This window comes from Neomonachus schauinslandi, chromosome 7 (genome assembly GCF_002201575.2).
Source record: "Neomonachus schauinslandi chromosome 7, ASM220157v2, whole genome shotgun sequence".
Classification (NCBI taxonomy): Eukaryota; Metazoa; Chordata; class Mammalia; order Carnivora; family Phocidae; genus Neomonachus; species Neomonachus schauinslandi.
In genome coordinates this window covers 73,751,131-73,765,340 of record NC_058409.1, presented here as the reverse complement: position 1 = coordinate 73,765,340, position 14,210 = coordinate 73,751,131, and the positions used below count along the sequence as shown (strand labels likewise).

At 35.1% G+C, this 14,210-nt stretch overlaps 1 protein-coding gene across 1 annotated transcript in view; it reads left to right on the top strand.

The window, feature by feature from the left end:
* Positions 1 to 339: 339 nt before the first annotated feature.
* The window catches only part of CHD1 (chromodomain helicase DNA binding protein 1), a 70,070-nt gene continuing 56,199 nt past the window's right edge, over positions 340 to 14,210 (top strand). Inside the window, exon 1 of the mRNA XM_044916666.1 lies at positions 340 to 392. Coding sequence (XP_044772601.1) covers positions 340 to 392 — 53 coding nt within the window. The remainder of the gene's footprint in view (positions 393 to 14,210) is intronic.

Here is a 14,210-nt window from a genome sequence, read left to right as displayed (position 1 = left end):
CAGTAGTGCTAAATTCTAGTAAGTAGTCAGGAATGTAGTTAATAGAAGCCTGAGTATTTTGAGTGAAAGACCGCTAACCCTTCCTTACCATCTCTAATTTAATTGGCCTAGGTAGATTTGTATGAGTTCTAAATAGACTTAACTCATCTTTTCCTGGATAGGAAATTTTCTTACTTTCTCAATATATTTTCTTTAGGTGAATCAAAAAGGGCCCAGGAAGCCTATGAATGTTGGAGAAAATTCATCTGTGAATTTTTGATGTTTAAGGAGTTCGTATTTGTATTCATCTTTTAAACTGGGAAGATTTATATTTTATTTTAAAACTTATTGATATTTACAATGAATGGACACAGTGATGAAGAAAGTGTTAGAAACAGTAGTGGAGAATCAAGGTAAGCACTTTATTATCAAGTATTTATTATGAAGAGAATGTAAAACTTGAATGACTCTTTAGTTTTCTTAGTAGGTGGCAGAGTTTTCAGATCAGATTCTTCCTCTTAGTTATCCAAACAGTAATAAATAGTTTCTGATACATGAAGTTTTGTTGGTAATACAGGTTTTATTTTTTCCATTGAGATAAAGATGAATTTAAATATGGAAAGTTTAGGTGACTTAAATCTCTTTGGAGGTTTATATTGTTTGGGTCAATTATTGAAACTAAAGCAAGTAAAAAGAGACCTTTAAATTGCTTTGACTGTTAGTTCACTCTCCAAATAAAGGCAATAAGGAGTTCTTTACTCACCTTTTTCTGGCATTTTGTCTTCTATCCCTTTCCTGTCCAGTGTAGTAGCCACTAACCACATGTGGTTATTTAAACTATGTAAAATTACAAAATATTCAAAATGCAATTAGTCACACTTGACGCATTTCGAGCGCTGAAAGCCATATGTGATTAATGGCTACCATGATGTGTAGCACAGATAGAAAACATTTCTATCATTGCAAAAGTTCTTTTGGACAACGCTGATCTGGACATTTGTTAAAATATTGCTGCAACCCTTTTTTCCCCCCAATTTTCTTTTTAAATTTCAGTTTTAATTATATATGAATGAGTTACTTGGGCCATGTCTTTGCAAAGAAGATAGAGTTAATGGGAATAAGCCATATTAAGCTGTTTTATTGTGTAAGAAACCTCTTTAAATACAAAGACTCTTTAAATTCTTCTCTAACCCCCAAATTTTGAGTTACCTGCACATTGATGGAATCCATGTCGTTATATATACACTTATCAGTAGAGATCAGGAATGTGAGCATCAGAGTCAGACTGACTGATTACTTTTTCCAGTTCTACTTTTTATTAGTTGTGTAAATTAGGGCAAATTACTTTACCTCTGAGGTTTTGTCTTTTTCACTTATAGAACATGAATTACAGTGTTATTTATCTTATTTAAAATTGGGAATAGTGAGGTGTTACGTGGAAAGGGCTTAAAATAGTTCCTGATATAATAAGCACTCACTATTTGCTTATTATAATTAGCATCATGTTTTATGTACCATAGGATACTACATAATTGGAACATTAATTACAGTGGTAGAGAAATGTGATGGACAAGAAACAGGAAAGTTTTGGCAGTTGGGAGCGTTTCAGAAAAAATGTTGGATAGAGAAGGAAGCAGTGTTATAAGTATTTGACTTGAAACTTGGTATTTTCTGGTCATGCTAGGTGTACTTTATCAGCTTTCATAGGCAGACTGTTTGGATAACAAGAACACAGAGAAAGGAGCAATTATGGAAAGCAGCATTATTTAGTTGAACAGGTATTGGTCTAAACATTACAAAACCTGAGTTGACACTCTGCTTTAACTAGTTCTTTGAATGATCGTCTCAACTTTAAAAAAAGAATTGAACTGAATGGTTTTGAAGTTCCATCCCACCACTTAATTTACAAAGTATAATACGGTTTCAGACAATAGAGTTCAAGAATCAACAGAGTTGAGAGGCTAAATTGGAAGAGTTTTGAATCTCATATTTGATTCAAATCTCTACAGGTATATTGACTATAGTAAGTGATTAGAAGAGTCACATTGTTCACATTCTTTTGTTAGTGAACAATGGAATGGTTAATAGGTAGAAATATCTAGAGGAAACACAGGAACTAAACTACTCACAAAATAGGAAATAAGACTCGAGAATAAATCCTCTAGTTGAGTGTTCAGAGAGGTTATGTGCTGTTACATTCTGAGCCCTTACTTGTTCCAATGATGTTTTATGTATTTTGCTGCCGTATCTAAAGGGGAGTAATAAGGTAGATTTGGTAGTATAAGTGAAAAAAGTTAAACCCTGTGAAATCAGATTTACTTAAAGAAATCTTTTACAGTGCATATTTATGAAATAATTGCAAATCATATTCCCTAATTATTGTGAGTTATTATTTCTGCTGTACAGGTTTTACATGCTTCTGAGAAGTGTGGTTGTCAAGTTATCTTGTTCTTGCAACTGCCTTGGTGTTTATCAGAAGGAGGGAGACCTGCTTCTCATCTGCTTTCATTTTCTTCCTTACTGCTGTTATGCTGTCCTTTTCCTTTTCTCTACTGTTATTGTTACCAACCCTCAGCCACCATTCTCCCCAGCACCCCGCCCCCCCCAAAAAGCTTTCATACCAGGGCAGTACAGAGAAAGGAGATTGTGCTTAAGGACATGAACTTATAGGTAGGGGGATTTTCTTGCCAAAAAAACCCACTTCTAGTAACTATGAATATTAATATAGAGTGAAGAGAGGAGAGATATGCTCTGCTTTTAAAATTGATAATATAAATAGTTTTTAAAGTAAAACTTGATTTTTATTGGGTAGAATTTTTAAATGGATTTTTCTTTTAGATTTTCTTCCTTTGTGGAAATTCCATTATGAAATGAAATAAAATCAAGTAAGAAGTCATTTGATATTTTTGGTTGGTATAATTAGTATAATTTTATACTAAAAAATGTTCTTTGATTCTTTCCATGTGGAACGTTGTCTATGACCATTGAGTGAAAGGAGGAAGAATACACAGGAAGATGTCTCTTTAGCTATGCTATAACTGACAATTTTGAAACTTATTTACTAAGAAATGTGGGTCAGGATGCACCTGCACATCAGTTTAAACTCAGCACAAAGTTTATTATATAACTGAAGTTAAGCTTTCTAAAGATGCTTTTGGAAGATTTTAAAATACTGATTCCCGGCTGTGGATTTGAGAAAAAACAAAAACATCAAGTTTTCCAAATCCTGGTTAGACTTTTTATTTTAAAGTTCTCTTGAATGATGATTTAATCCAGGAATAGATTTGTGGATGAAGACCAGAAATACATAGTCACATTTGCTAATTTTTGGGTGATTAGTATATGCTTAATGTTCAGAACAATTTCTCTCCTTGCCTGCAGATTAAATTTTTAATCTAAAATTGTACATGTAAATTTGATAATTTATTTGAGTCACTTTAATTAGTATCTACATATGATGCTCTTGAAAAATTTTTACAGAGAGGGAAATTGTTTGTGATGTGCTACAATGGTCTTAACCATTTATAGTTAGTATGTGGCTGGCAGTTGAGCTTTATTAACCTGATTCTTAGAATTCTTTTGTTTCATTATTGCTTTTCATAGCGTTAACAATGCTTGATTTAATATATTTAATATATGTTTTAAATATATATGTGTGTAAATTTTATATTTATTTAGAAGAACTCTGTGTCACACAAATTTCCTTGGTTTATAGAGAATATTTTTGTTAATGTTATATACTTCAAAAATCTTTGGATCTGAACTTTTAAAGTGTTTTGTGTAAGTAATGAGTAGGAAATATGATCAGTGGAAATGTTCTAAATGAATATATCCTTTTATAGAAATTCAGCATCTTTAAAAGGCTTTGAGAAGTCTAGTCTAAAGGACCTGTTAAATTTAAGGAATACCAAGTCAAAGTTAATTTGAACACAGGCCATGTTTCTTTACCATGTATTTATTTGTTAATGTCTTGTTGAAAACTACTATGGTACACCAATTTTGGCAATTTTGTGTTTATGTACACAACACATACCAGAAAGATTTGTTGTCATCCAAATCATTTTTTTTCACTAAGTAAATTTGAATAATTTTTAAAGGCAATACCAGTTAAAATGGTATTTTCTAAGCTTACTTTGCAGTTATCTCAGAGTTTTAAAGTCAGTTCATTCTTAAATTTCAAACGTTTGTGCTAAGAAACATTTTAAGAAAGGCAGGAAAACATGAAATCGTAAAGTCAGAATAGCTAGAAATCATTGAGTTAAGGAAACTGGTTTAAACTTTTCCATGATGTCATTATTTGCGGGAAGTATGGCTCTTTTACTCCATTTTCTGTTAATCCCTGTTTTTCAGCTCTATATGTACTTTTTTCATTTATTCCTATTAGTTTTTTCTTTTCTCAAATATCCTATACACGATCCTAGATGATCTGAGATTAAGTACCATTTCTTAACATTTTGAAAATTGAATAAACTGTTAAGCAGGAGCTTTAGTAATAGGTTACTCTCTCTCCAAATGCAATTTACTGAATTAAAATTTTCATAGTATTTCCTAGGATTGTGATTAATCTAGATTACTGTAGAGTATTTAGACTTTCAACTGGTAAGGATAAGAGAATTGTATATGATTTGACTTTCAAATACATTACTTTTATCTACATAGGCATGAGATAATGTGGATGCAAATGTTAATGGGTAATTGCCCCTTTTTTATACTGCTTAAGTAGTTATTTAAGATCTTGGTGACTGGTTACATCTGGTATGGTTCTATATTTAAAAATAAAGAGTATTTCTTTGCAGGGAAGAGATAAAGAATAAATAGAAAAAACTTTAGCTTTCTTACAGAAAATTTTAAAAAATGTATAAGTAGAAAAGTTAAAGCTGCAGTTGTGGTTCTTGGAGCTTGTTGGAAATGTACAGCCTTGGGCCCCACCTCAATCCCTCTGAATTAAAATCTTGATTTTAACAAGATTTCCAAGTGATTTGTGTTCATGTTAAATTCCTGTGCGTGTGTGTATATATATCTACACACACACACACACACACACACACACAGGGATCTGTTTGCCTGGAGTCATTCAGCACCTTGCCGCTTTTTTTGTTGTTGTTGTTACTGATACTGTTATTTTTTTTCCTGGGAACCCCCAAAAGATGGTGTCATGGCCCATGCCAGCAAGAGATTGAGTACATTTCATTTCTCTTGAAATGATGGTAATGTGGCATGCAGTGATTATTGAGCTCTTACTCTGACTGAACCAGACATGGTATACGGAGTGCACAGAGTATTACATGAATTTATCATAGTTTATCCTCATAAAACTCCTGTGATGTATGCAGTATTATGATTCCTACTCTCCAGAAGGGGAAACTACTAACTGAATTCCACACTTTACTTGGATTTCATTGGTTTTTCTATTAATGCCACTTCTGTTCCAGGGTTCAATCTAGGGTACCATGTTGCATTTAGTTGTCAGCTGTCTGCAGTATCCTCTGGTCCGTGAAAGTTTCTGTCTTCCCTTGGTTTCCTTAGGTCTTGAAGTGCTGGCCAGGTAGCCAATAGAATATCCCCCAGCTGGGATTTATCTGATGTTTAAGATAAACTGGGGTTATCAGTTTTTGGAAAAAATATGACAGAGACGAAGTGCTCTTCTAGTCACAAAAATGGAAAGGGTAATATCCACATGATATTACTGATATTAACCTTCATCACTTAGCCATTTTAAGTTACTGCTTTTTTCTTCTCATACTGTATTCTTTGGAAGCAAGTCACTATGTCTATCCCTCTTGCAAATGGTTGGGGGGAAGGTTGGAATTAAGTTCTGTCTCCTGCTAGGAGAGAGTATCTACATATATTAAGTGGAATTCCTCTGTAAAGAAGTCTTTTCTCCTCCATTTATTCAATCATTCATTTATATAAGCCTGGACTTACGTATATGAATTTTATACTTTGGGTTATAATCCAGTAAGTTATTTATTTTGTTGCCCAAATTGTTTTAGCCTTGCCCATCAAGTGCTATCTTTCAAGTTGGCCTCTGTATCCTTTTTACATACTCCTCTATCTTTTTGCCCTAGAATCAGCCATTTCTCCAAAGAGCTCTGGATCCTTTTATTGGAAAAGGTATTAGAACCAAGGTTTGGGTGCTGGGTATGCTTGTTGCTACCCAGGTATCACCGCTTCTAGGTCCTTGCAGTGGAAAAAGTGGACAGAGCTAGGTAGAATATGCATATATACTAAACAAGTATATCTACATATCTCTAGTTTTGCTATCTATTAGTATGCATATTAAGGTAGACATGAGTTCGTATTGATGTCTAATTCTGTACTACAGGATTCATCCTAATTTTCCTTTCTTGCTCCTTTATAACTTCAATCTCCTTCAGAGAGAAACTTGGCTCATACCATCCACCATCCCATCATGCACTTCAAGGTCAGATACAGGTAAAGGAGTTTTAGAATTTTTAGGCCATACTCCCAAAAGAAACAAATTTATCAACTAGAATACAATGTTTATGTACAGTATACAGTTCATATTATATTTAGCCTTACAGATTCTAGTCAAAACACTGTTTTCTAAAGTTACTAAATTTAGCTTCTTCCTCGCACCCTCTTCAGTGTGGTTGTCATAAATTTGTAATAAAGTTAGATTCATTTGGCACAGTTTGCATTTCATTCTGTGTTCCTCAGTCACAGGTTGATCTTTTAAAGTTGCATGTATTATATTTTCTCTGTGATGTACAGTTTCATGTGTTCTGACAAATGCACAGAATCATTTATCCTCTATTGCATTACTGTGCAGAATGATTCCTTCACCCTAAAATTTCCCGTCTTTGTCCCAGATCTGCCGAATCAGAATTTTCATTTTAACAAGATTCCCAGGAGATTTGTATGCATATTACATTCATATGCATATAGGAGAAGCTGTTCACCTGGAATCATTCAATATCTTGCCATGTTAATGAAGAAAGATTATTATGATTTAGAGCAATAGCTAGGTTTTAACACACCCATCAGGTTAAGTAAGTATACTCAAATTCATGGAACCATATAGGTAAACAAATGAGGTGAAAGAAAATGGAATTGGGCAAAGTACTGGAGTAATGTAATGGGCTATATGGAAAGTTTTCATGGAGCTCTTTAATTTTTATAACCTTAATGGTAAGAAATGATTTAGTTTGGAAAGAAAGGAAGAACAAATAGTATATATTCAAAAGTGGGATGGAGAGGAAGGTTTTTACAGAGTCATAGGCCCCCAATAAAGAAGTGCAGGTTCCCTAATAAAGAATGTGGTGGAGATGCTGGCTTTGCAGTTCTTTAGTCTGATGTTTATTCAGTGTTATGCTGAAGTTATTGTATGGTTTAGTCCCAAGTGAAGGAAGGAGTTTAAAAAGGGAAGGATACCTGAATAAATGCAATATGTGTTGAGAGAATAATACTCATATATATGGACTGGTCAGAACCACTGGTTTAAAGAGATACTCTAGAAATTTATTGTACCAGATTCAAGTTCTTACGTATGAATGGCTGAGAAAATTGCTGTTTATAGTTAAGGGTATCTTACCTGTCATTGTGATATGAGGTGACTGCTTAGTCAAAAGTCAACTTTAAGTAAATGTTAAACTGCATTTGAGAGTTCTTTGCTGTGGATAGATTGGTATCTAAGTTATCATTGAGAATAAAGTACAGAGACATGGTAAGTTCTGGCTAAACAGTTCTGGCTTCTGGCATCCATTGTCTATACAGCACAAAAATAGTGGCAGCTCTTAATGAGAAACCATTCATATTATCTATTTCACAACTCTCATTGCTGCTTTCAGAAGTACAGGTCTCTGTCTTCAGATACTTAATTTAGATAATTGAGCAACTACTTTGTGGTGGATTGTACGAGATATTAAAATTGGAGATTCTCCTATGAGGCTTATAGTGAAGAAACTGAATTTAAGTATTTGTAGTATCAAGTGGTTATAGTTAATACAAAGAGGTAATAGCGTGCAGCCGTTCAAAGGTGGGAGCCAGAGAAGTTTGATCATACGGCAAATAGTTTCTCTATCAAGCCCAGTGTCAGAATGAGGTTTGTTGTTGTTTTTAAAAGAAATGTGTAAAACCCTGGTGATCTTAGATTTTCTACATGTTAAAAGTTCTGATAATGTGGCTTTTATGATGGTGAGGTATTTTGACAGGCTTAAGCAAAAAGCAGATTAACTTTTATACTCAGGAAAATGATGTTAGATGGCAGTAAATACTGTGCTGAAGAGCTGTTAATGTGAAGCAATGGGGCCATTGGACAAGAGTGGAGTTACAGTCTAAATTCCTTGAAAGGAGAATATTGTTTCTGTGCTTGAAGTAGGTTGTAGTATGATTATTGCCATTTGATGCAACTACTACAGTATTCCCATTTCTCATTGAGTAAATCTTGCATTTATGAAAGGAGGATGTTTGATCTAAAAGGAAGTTTTTTTTTTAAAAGATTTTATTTATTATTTGACAGAGAGAGAGATAGAGCAGGAACACAAGCCGGGGAAGTGCGAGAGGGAGAAGCAGGCTTCCCGCCGAGCAGGGAGCTCGAGGGATCCCAGCACCCTGGGATCATGACCCCAGCTGAAGGCAGACGCTTAACGACTGAGCCACCCAGGCACCCCTGAAAGGAAATTTTATAAGAAAAGAATTACAGTTGTATATGAGTACAAAAAATGTAAATAATCTCTTTATTCCAGTTTTAGCCTGTATTTTATACCAAAGGATTGACCTAATGTTCAGTAACTTATCTCAGTCATATTATACTACATTGATGATTTCACCTCTTTTTTTTTTTTTTAATCAAACTGCTCACGGTAATTGGAGGTGGTGGTTAGGTGCAGCACCTCCTATGTGTATCTGCAGACTGATGAAATACCAAATTACAAATGACTTTATTAGAAAGTAAAGCATATAGTGCTGGGAACTTAGTTGTTTTGCAACAGTATCCATTAAAATAATAAAAAGCATATACATACTCCAAAAATCTTTTTTAAAACAAATTAATCAAATGGATAATATCTTTAAAATTGAGCTTTTAAATATAGACATTTATTATTAGTGTTAACTTAAAAGTTGTGGATGATAATTTCAAGCATATGCGTAAGTAGTGACAGTAGTAAAATGAACCCTCATGTAGACATCATCTAGCTTCACATTTTATCTCATGGCCAATCTAGTTTAATCTCTAAATCCACCCACTCAGTTATTTTGAAGATTATTTTGAAATACAATTTTTTTTTTTAAGATTTTTATTTATTTATTTGTCAGAGAGAGCGAGCAAGTGAGCACAAGCAGGGGGAGCGGCAGGTAGATCCGGCAGAGGGAGAAGCAGGCTCTCTGCTGAGCAAGGAGCCTGATGCGGGACTCGATCCAAGGACCCTGGGATCATGACCTGGGTGGAAGGCAGACGCTTGACTGACTGAGCCACCCTGGCGTCCCTGAAATACAATTTCTACATAGGTTAGACTTCTGCATGATGGATAATGCTAATGGGGAAAACAAATGTTACCGGTTAAGCTTTGTCTACTTGTTACAATTACAAATTACAGAAATAGAGGAGCACCTGGGTGGCTCAGACAGTTAAACGTCTGACTCTGGATTTTGACTCAGGTCATGCTCTCAGGATTGTGAGATCGAGCCCAGTGTTGGGCTCCTCGCTGGGCGTGGTGCCTGCTTAAGATTCTCTCTCTCCCTCTCCCTTTGCCCCTCTCCCCATCTCTCTTTCTCTCTCCTTTTCTCTCTCCCTCTCCTCTCTCCTCCCCATCTAAAAATAACCCAAAATTACAAAATTAGAGATTTGTATTATTAATATTACAACAAATTTTATATGTATTTTATGAAACTAACGTTTAGTGACTTGCAAATGTATATATAGTAGCCTTTATTTCTCATCTGATTCTCTGAATGTTTACTAGAGAAACTTTTGAGTTTACTTTCTACCTCATATTCAACATGTCTAAACCCAAACAGTCATCTTTAAAATTAGTCATGCTAAATGTGACTCTTTCTAGCATCTATTTCTAGCAGTTTTATTCTCATTTAGACAGTTGGAGGCTTTAAGGTGGTAGAAGCATACTGTACTTTGAGTTTATAGTAGCATTTTGATTTGGATTGGTAACTTAGAATGCTAAAAGGAACTGTTGGGTTCCTATTTTGTGCCTCACATAGCAGTGGCATTAGTTGGTTTTCAGAACCATACAGATGGATAGATACATTCCAGATTTTCTCAAACCTTTGATATTTATTTGATGGCTTATAATAAAAGATAAGGCGGATAACAGATTTTAAAATATTTTTTAGAGATATATTTGAGAGAGAGAGCACGAGTGGGGGGAGGGGAGCAGTAGGCAGAGGGAGAAGCAGACTTCTTGGTGAGCAAGGAGCCCAACATGGGGCTCCATCCCAGGAACTTGGGATCATAACCTGAGCCAAAGGCAGACAGTTAACCGACTGAGCCACCCAGGCACCCCAACAGATTTTAATACAGTGTAATTTTATAGAATTTAAAGGTAGTCCGATCTTAGTTATCATCTAGCTGAACTCTTCTCATTTTTTAAATGACTACTCTAGGGTAATACATTTTAAATAGTAAGTTGCAGTATGTTAAAGTATTAGGATCAGTTTTTTTTTTTTTTACTGAAAGAGAATAGTGTAAGCTAGAATAGAAAATACAGTGTCCCTTTTGTAGAGTACTAGTTCATCAAACTTTAATGCCTATGTGTGCATGCGCGTGCATGTGTATACTGCATCATGATATGAAATGTATTATATAAGTCATAGTCCAAAAAGTTTGAAAGCCAGTGCCTTTGGCCACTAATTCATTTTTTTAGTTTTAAGTATTTTCTCAATACCTACAAATTTCCATATTGTTTCTCTAGTCCTGTTGAAGTGAATAATGGCCTATAAAAACAACTAAAATGAAGTCCCTGACATATTGAATTCCAGGATGTAGTTAGAAGAGAGATACATGGGGGCACCTGGGTGGCTTACTTGGTTAAGCCTCTGCCTTCGGCTCAGGCCCCGCGTCTGGCTCCCTGCTCAGCGGGGAGTCTGCTTCTCCCTCTCCTTCTGCCTGCTGCTCCCCCTGCTTGTGCTCTTTCTGTGTCAGATGAATAAACAAAATCTTTTAAAAAAGAGATACATGTATACAAATAATTATAATACTGTGAAGGCATTACTAATAACATATGAGCAAAATATTGTGAACATGTGGGTTGGAACAGTGATGTGCCTGGAGAAATTGGAGAAGGTTACATAAAGAATGTGATAATTTTAAATAATGTTGGAGTGGAAAGTTTTATCTGTTCTTTCAGAGAGGAATCATTCTCCAGAGTGAAAAGTATGGGGAATACTACCAATACTGATCTCTAAAATCACTCCCTCCATAAAGCTGTTTCCCTCACCTCTAGTTCTTTAATAAGGAATCAGTCCATCTTTGTATCTTTGATGCTCATGTTTTACTTTTTCCCATGGTATTTTGTCTCTGCTAGAAATTCTTGCTCAATATTCGTTTGTTGAAGAGATGAGCCAATGAATTCACATTATCCATGTACAGAACTTATTCTTTTAAAAATGTTTATTGCATAAACATAGTATATTAGAGAACCAGTTAAGGTATTCTATAGGCTGGAAATCTCACAACACAGGGGCTCAAATAGTTACTTCTTTTTCATTCTCAGATAAGTGAGCGCTACCCCTTGAGGTTATTAAGGTACTGTGGCTAGTGAGACAGCTTTGCTAAACTTAATCTTAATACATGGCTTCTCTTGCCCTACTAGCCATTTTTCAGCCAGCACAAAGAAAATGGGGAGGGGTAGGATTTAAGGCAAGCCACTTTATTAAGGCTGTGATGTAAAAATCCCATATCATTTCTAGCCATATCTCTTTGGCTGGAACCTGTTTACATGGCCACATGTAGCTAAAAGCTGGGCATATACCAGTGAAACCTGGAGGACAGTTAATATACTACTAAAGGGCAAACAAAATGGATACTGGGTGAGTGGGGAGGAGCAAGTAGACAACATAAACATATGGCACAAATAGAAATGTTATTTTAAAATAAATCACTCCTATCATACTAAGAAATTCATGGCTTTCATTTTCTCAATTTTCTTTCATTTCTTTATATGTATTCATAATTTGTACACTTTGGTTATCTTAGTATTGGTATTTGGTTTTGTAACTTATTCTTCTCTGAGCCTCAGTTTATTTATTATATGAAATTGAAAGGATTAAATGAGAACCCAGGATCTGGCATATAGCACCAATTAGTAATTATCATGTCTTCCCTTTTTTTATTTTTTATTTTTTTAATTTTTTTAAAGATTTTATTTATTTATTTACTTGAGAGAGAGAGAGAGAGAAACAGCATGAGAGGGGATAGGGTCAGAGGGAGAAGCAGGCTCTCCGCCGAGCCGGGAGCCCGATGTGGGACTCGATCCCAGGACTCCGGGATCATGACCTGAGCTGAAGGCAGTCGCTTAACCAACTGAGCCACCCAGGCGCCCTCTTCCCTATTTTTATTAAGGAATTTATATTGAAAATTTTAGTATATCTGTAGGTTTAACTCATAGGCATTTTACATATTTATATTTACAGTTATGACAGTCCGAAGAACAGCTAAAGTAGTCCTTGAAGTAATGATTCTGATCTTGAACTCAGGAAAAAGACCCCCCCCGCCTTTTTTTATTTCTAATAGCTGTCAGTGTTGAATTCCTACAGTATATCAGACTGTATGCTTTACATCTCTTTTAATCTTCACAGTAATCCTTAAGTATGTTTATTCCCACGTGGCGGAAACTTGAGGCTTGTCTAATGGGTGTACATATATAAATATAATTGCAATGAGAAGAAGGAGCTAGAAAGCTAGGAAAAAATAAGTTAGGGTTGATTGAACTTCAGAGCACTCATCAGGTTAGCTCTGAATTTTCTCCATAAGTATCTTTCAAAAATTCTTTCAGAATTCCCCTAAAGAAGTCCTTTTGAATGGTATTGACTCTTAAATAGTAATCAGGGGAGGGAACAAGGCACGAAGTGAGAATTTAGTATAATATGTTTGTTCCTTAGAATAGTAAATTTCTTTTTTTATGTATTACTGTGTTTGTCAGGCATACAACCTTCTGTTAATATTTCTGTGGAAAATCATTTTACCTTTTATCAGTGTATCCTATAAGCCTTCCTCCCCTACCTTCTCAGAGTCTCCTATATTTAAATACTACTACCAGTTTAAAAAATTTTGAAAATGATAAAGTAGGGAAATGGTATATACCAGAAAGAAAATCTTGACGTCCTAGGGACAAAAGAAGAAAATAAATGAATACATTATTTAATGGACTTAAAATGAGAAATCATTGATGTAAACCTTTGATACAGGCAGTCTAATTTATATATAATGTTTGAAGACACAGTCTTTTTTTCTTCTTTACTGCTACTGTTTTGAGAGGTTCTTTTTATTGCTCTTTGGTACTTCCACACCCACTCCAGTAACACTTTCTTTCTCCTCCCCCCCCCATTCCAATAACACTTTCTTGGCTTTTTCAGTCTATTCCATCCCTTTATCAGGGCCAGTTTCTTCTTTTGCTGATCTGATGGTAAGGAAAGCAGCTGCTCATTGTTACCATTTTCTTAGACGATCATTCACTATCTTATTCATTCTTCCTTTATGTGCTGTTGCAGACATAGTTTCCAATTTCTGTGATAAACCAAAAAATACTTGAACATTTTTTTTCTTGTAATATAGAAGAATCTTTGTTTATTCACTTGAGAATATTTTCTCATCTACCCATTATATGTCTTGGTGTTTTCTTTAAAGGATTGATTTGAGTGGAGAGTTGAGTGCAGAACAAGGAAGTGTTGCTATTCTGTCATATGCGAGGCTGAGCTAACATAGACTCTCCTAAAGTAAAGTACTTCCTACCCACAAACACTTGAAAATCCTAAAAAAGATTGGGAAAATGGGCAAAAAGTAAGTGTACTGCTAAACTTCAGAGAAGACCTTCATGTGCCAGAAACAAAAGGGACCTTGAAGTCAGCAGTAAGTAAGCTCCGAGCAAACATGGCAGTACAGGGGATATTTGGAGGGATACAGGGTCTCTGAACAGGAGGCTGAGGTTGGAATTGAAATTAAGTATTTGACTAGGGAATTAAGTCTCCTTAAAGTTGGGACCCCAGAAGGCTTGCCTCCTCTGGAAAGAATCTAGAAAAACTTCCTATGTGTGCTT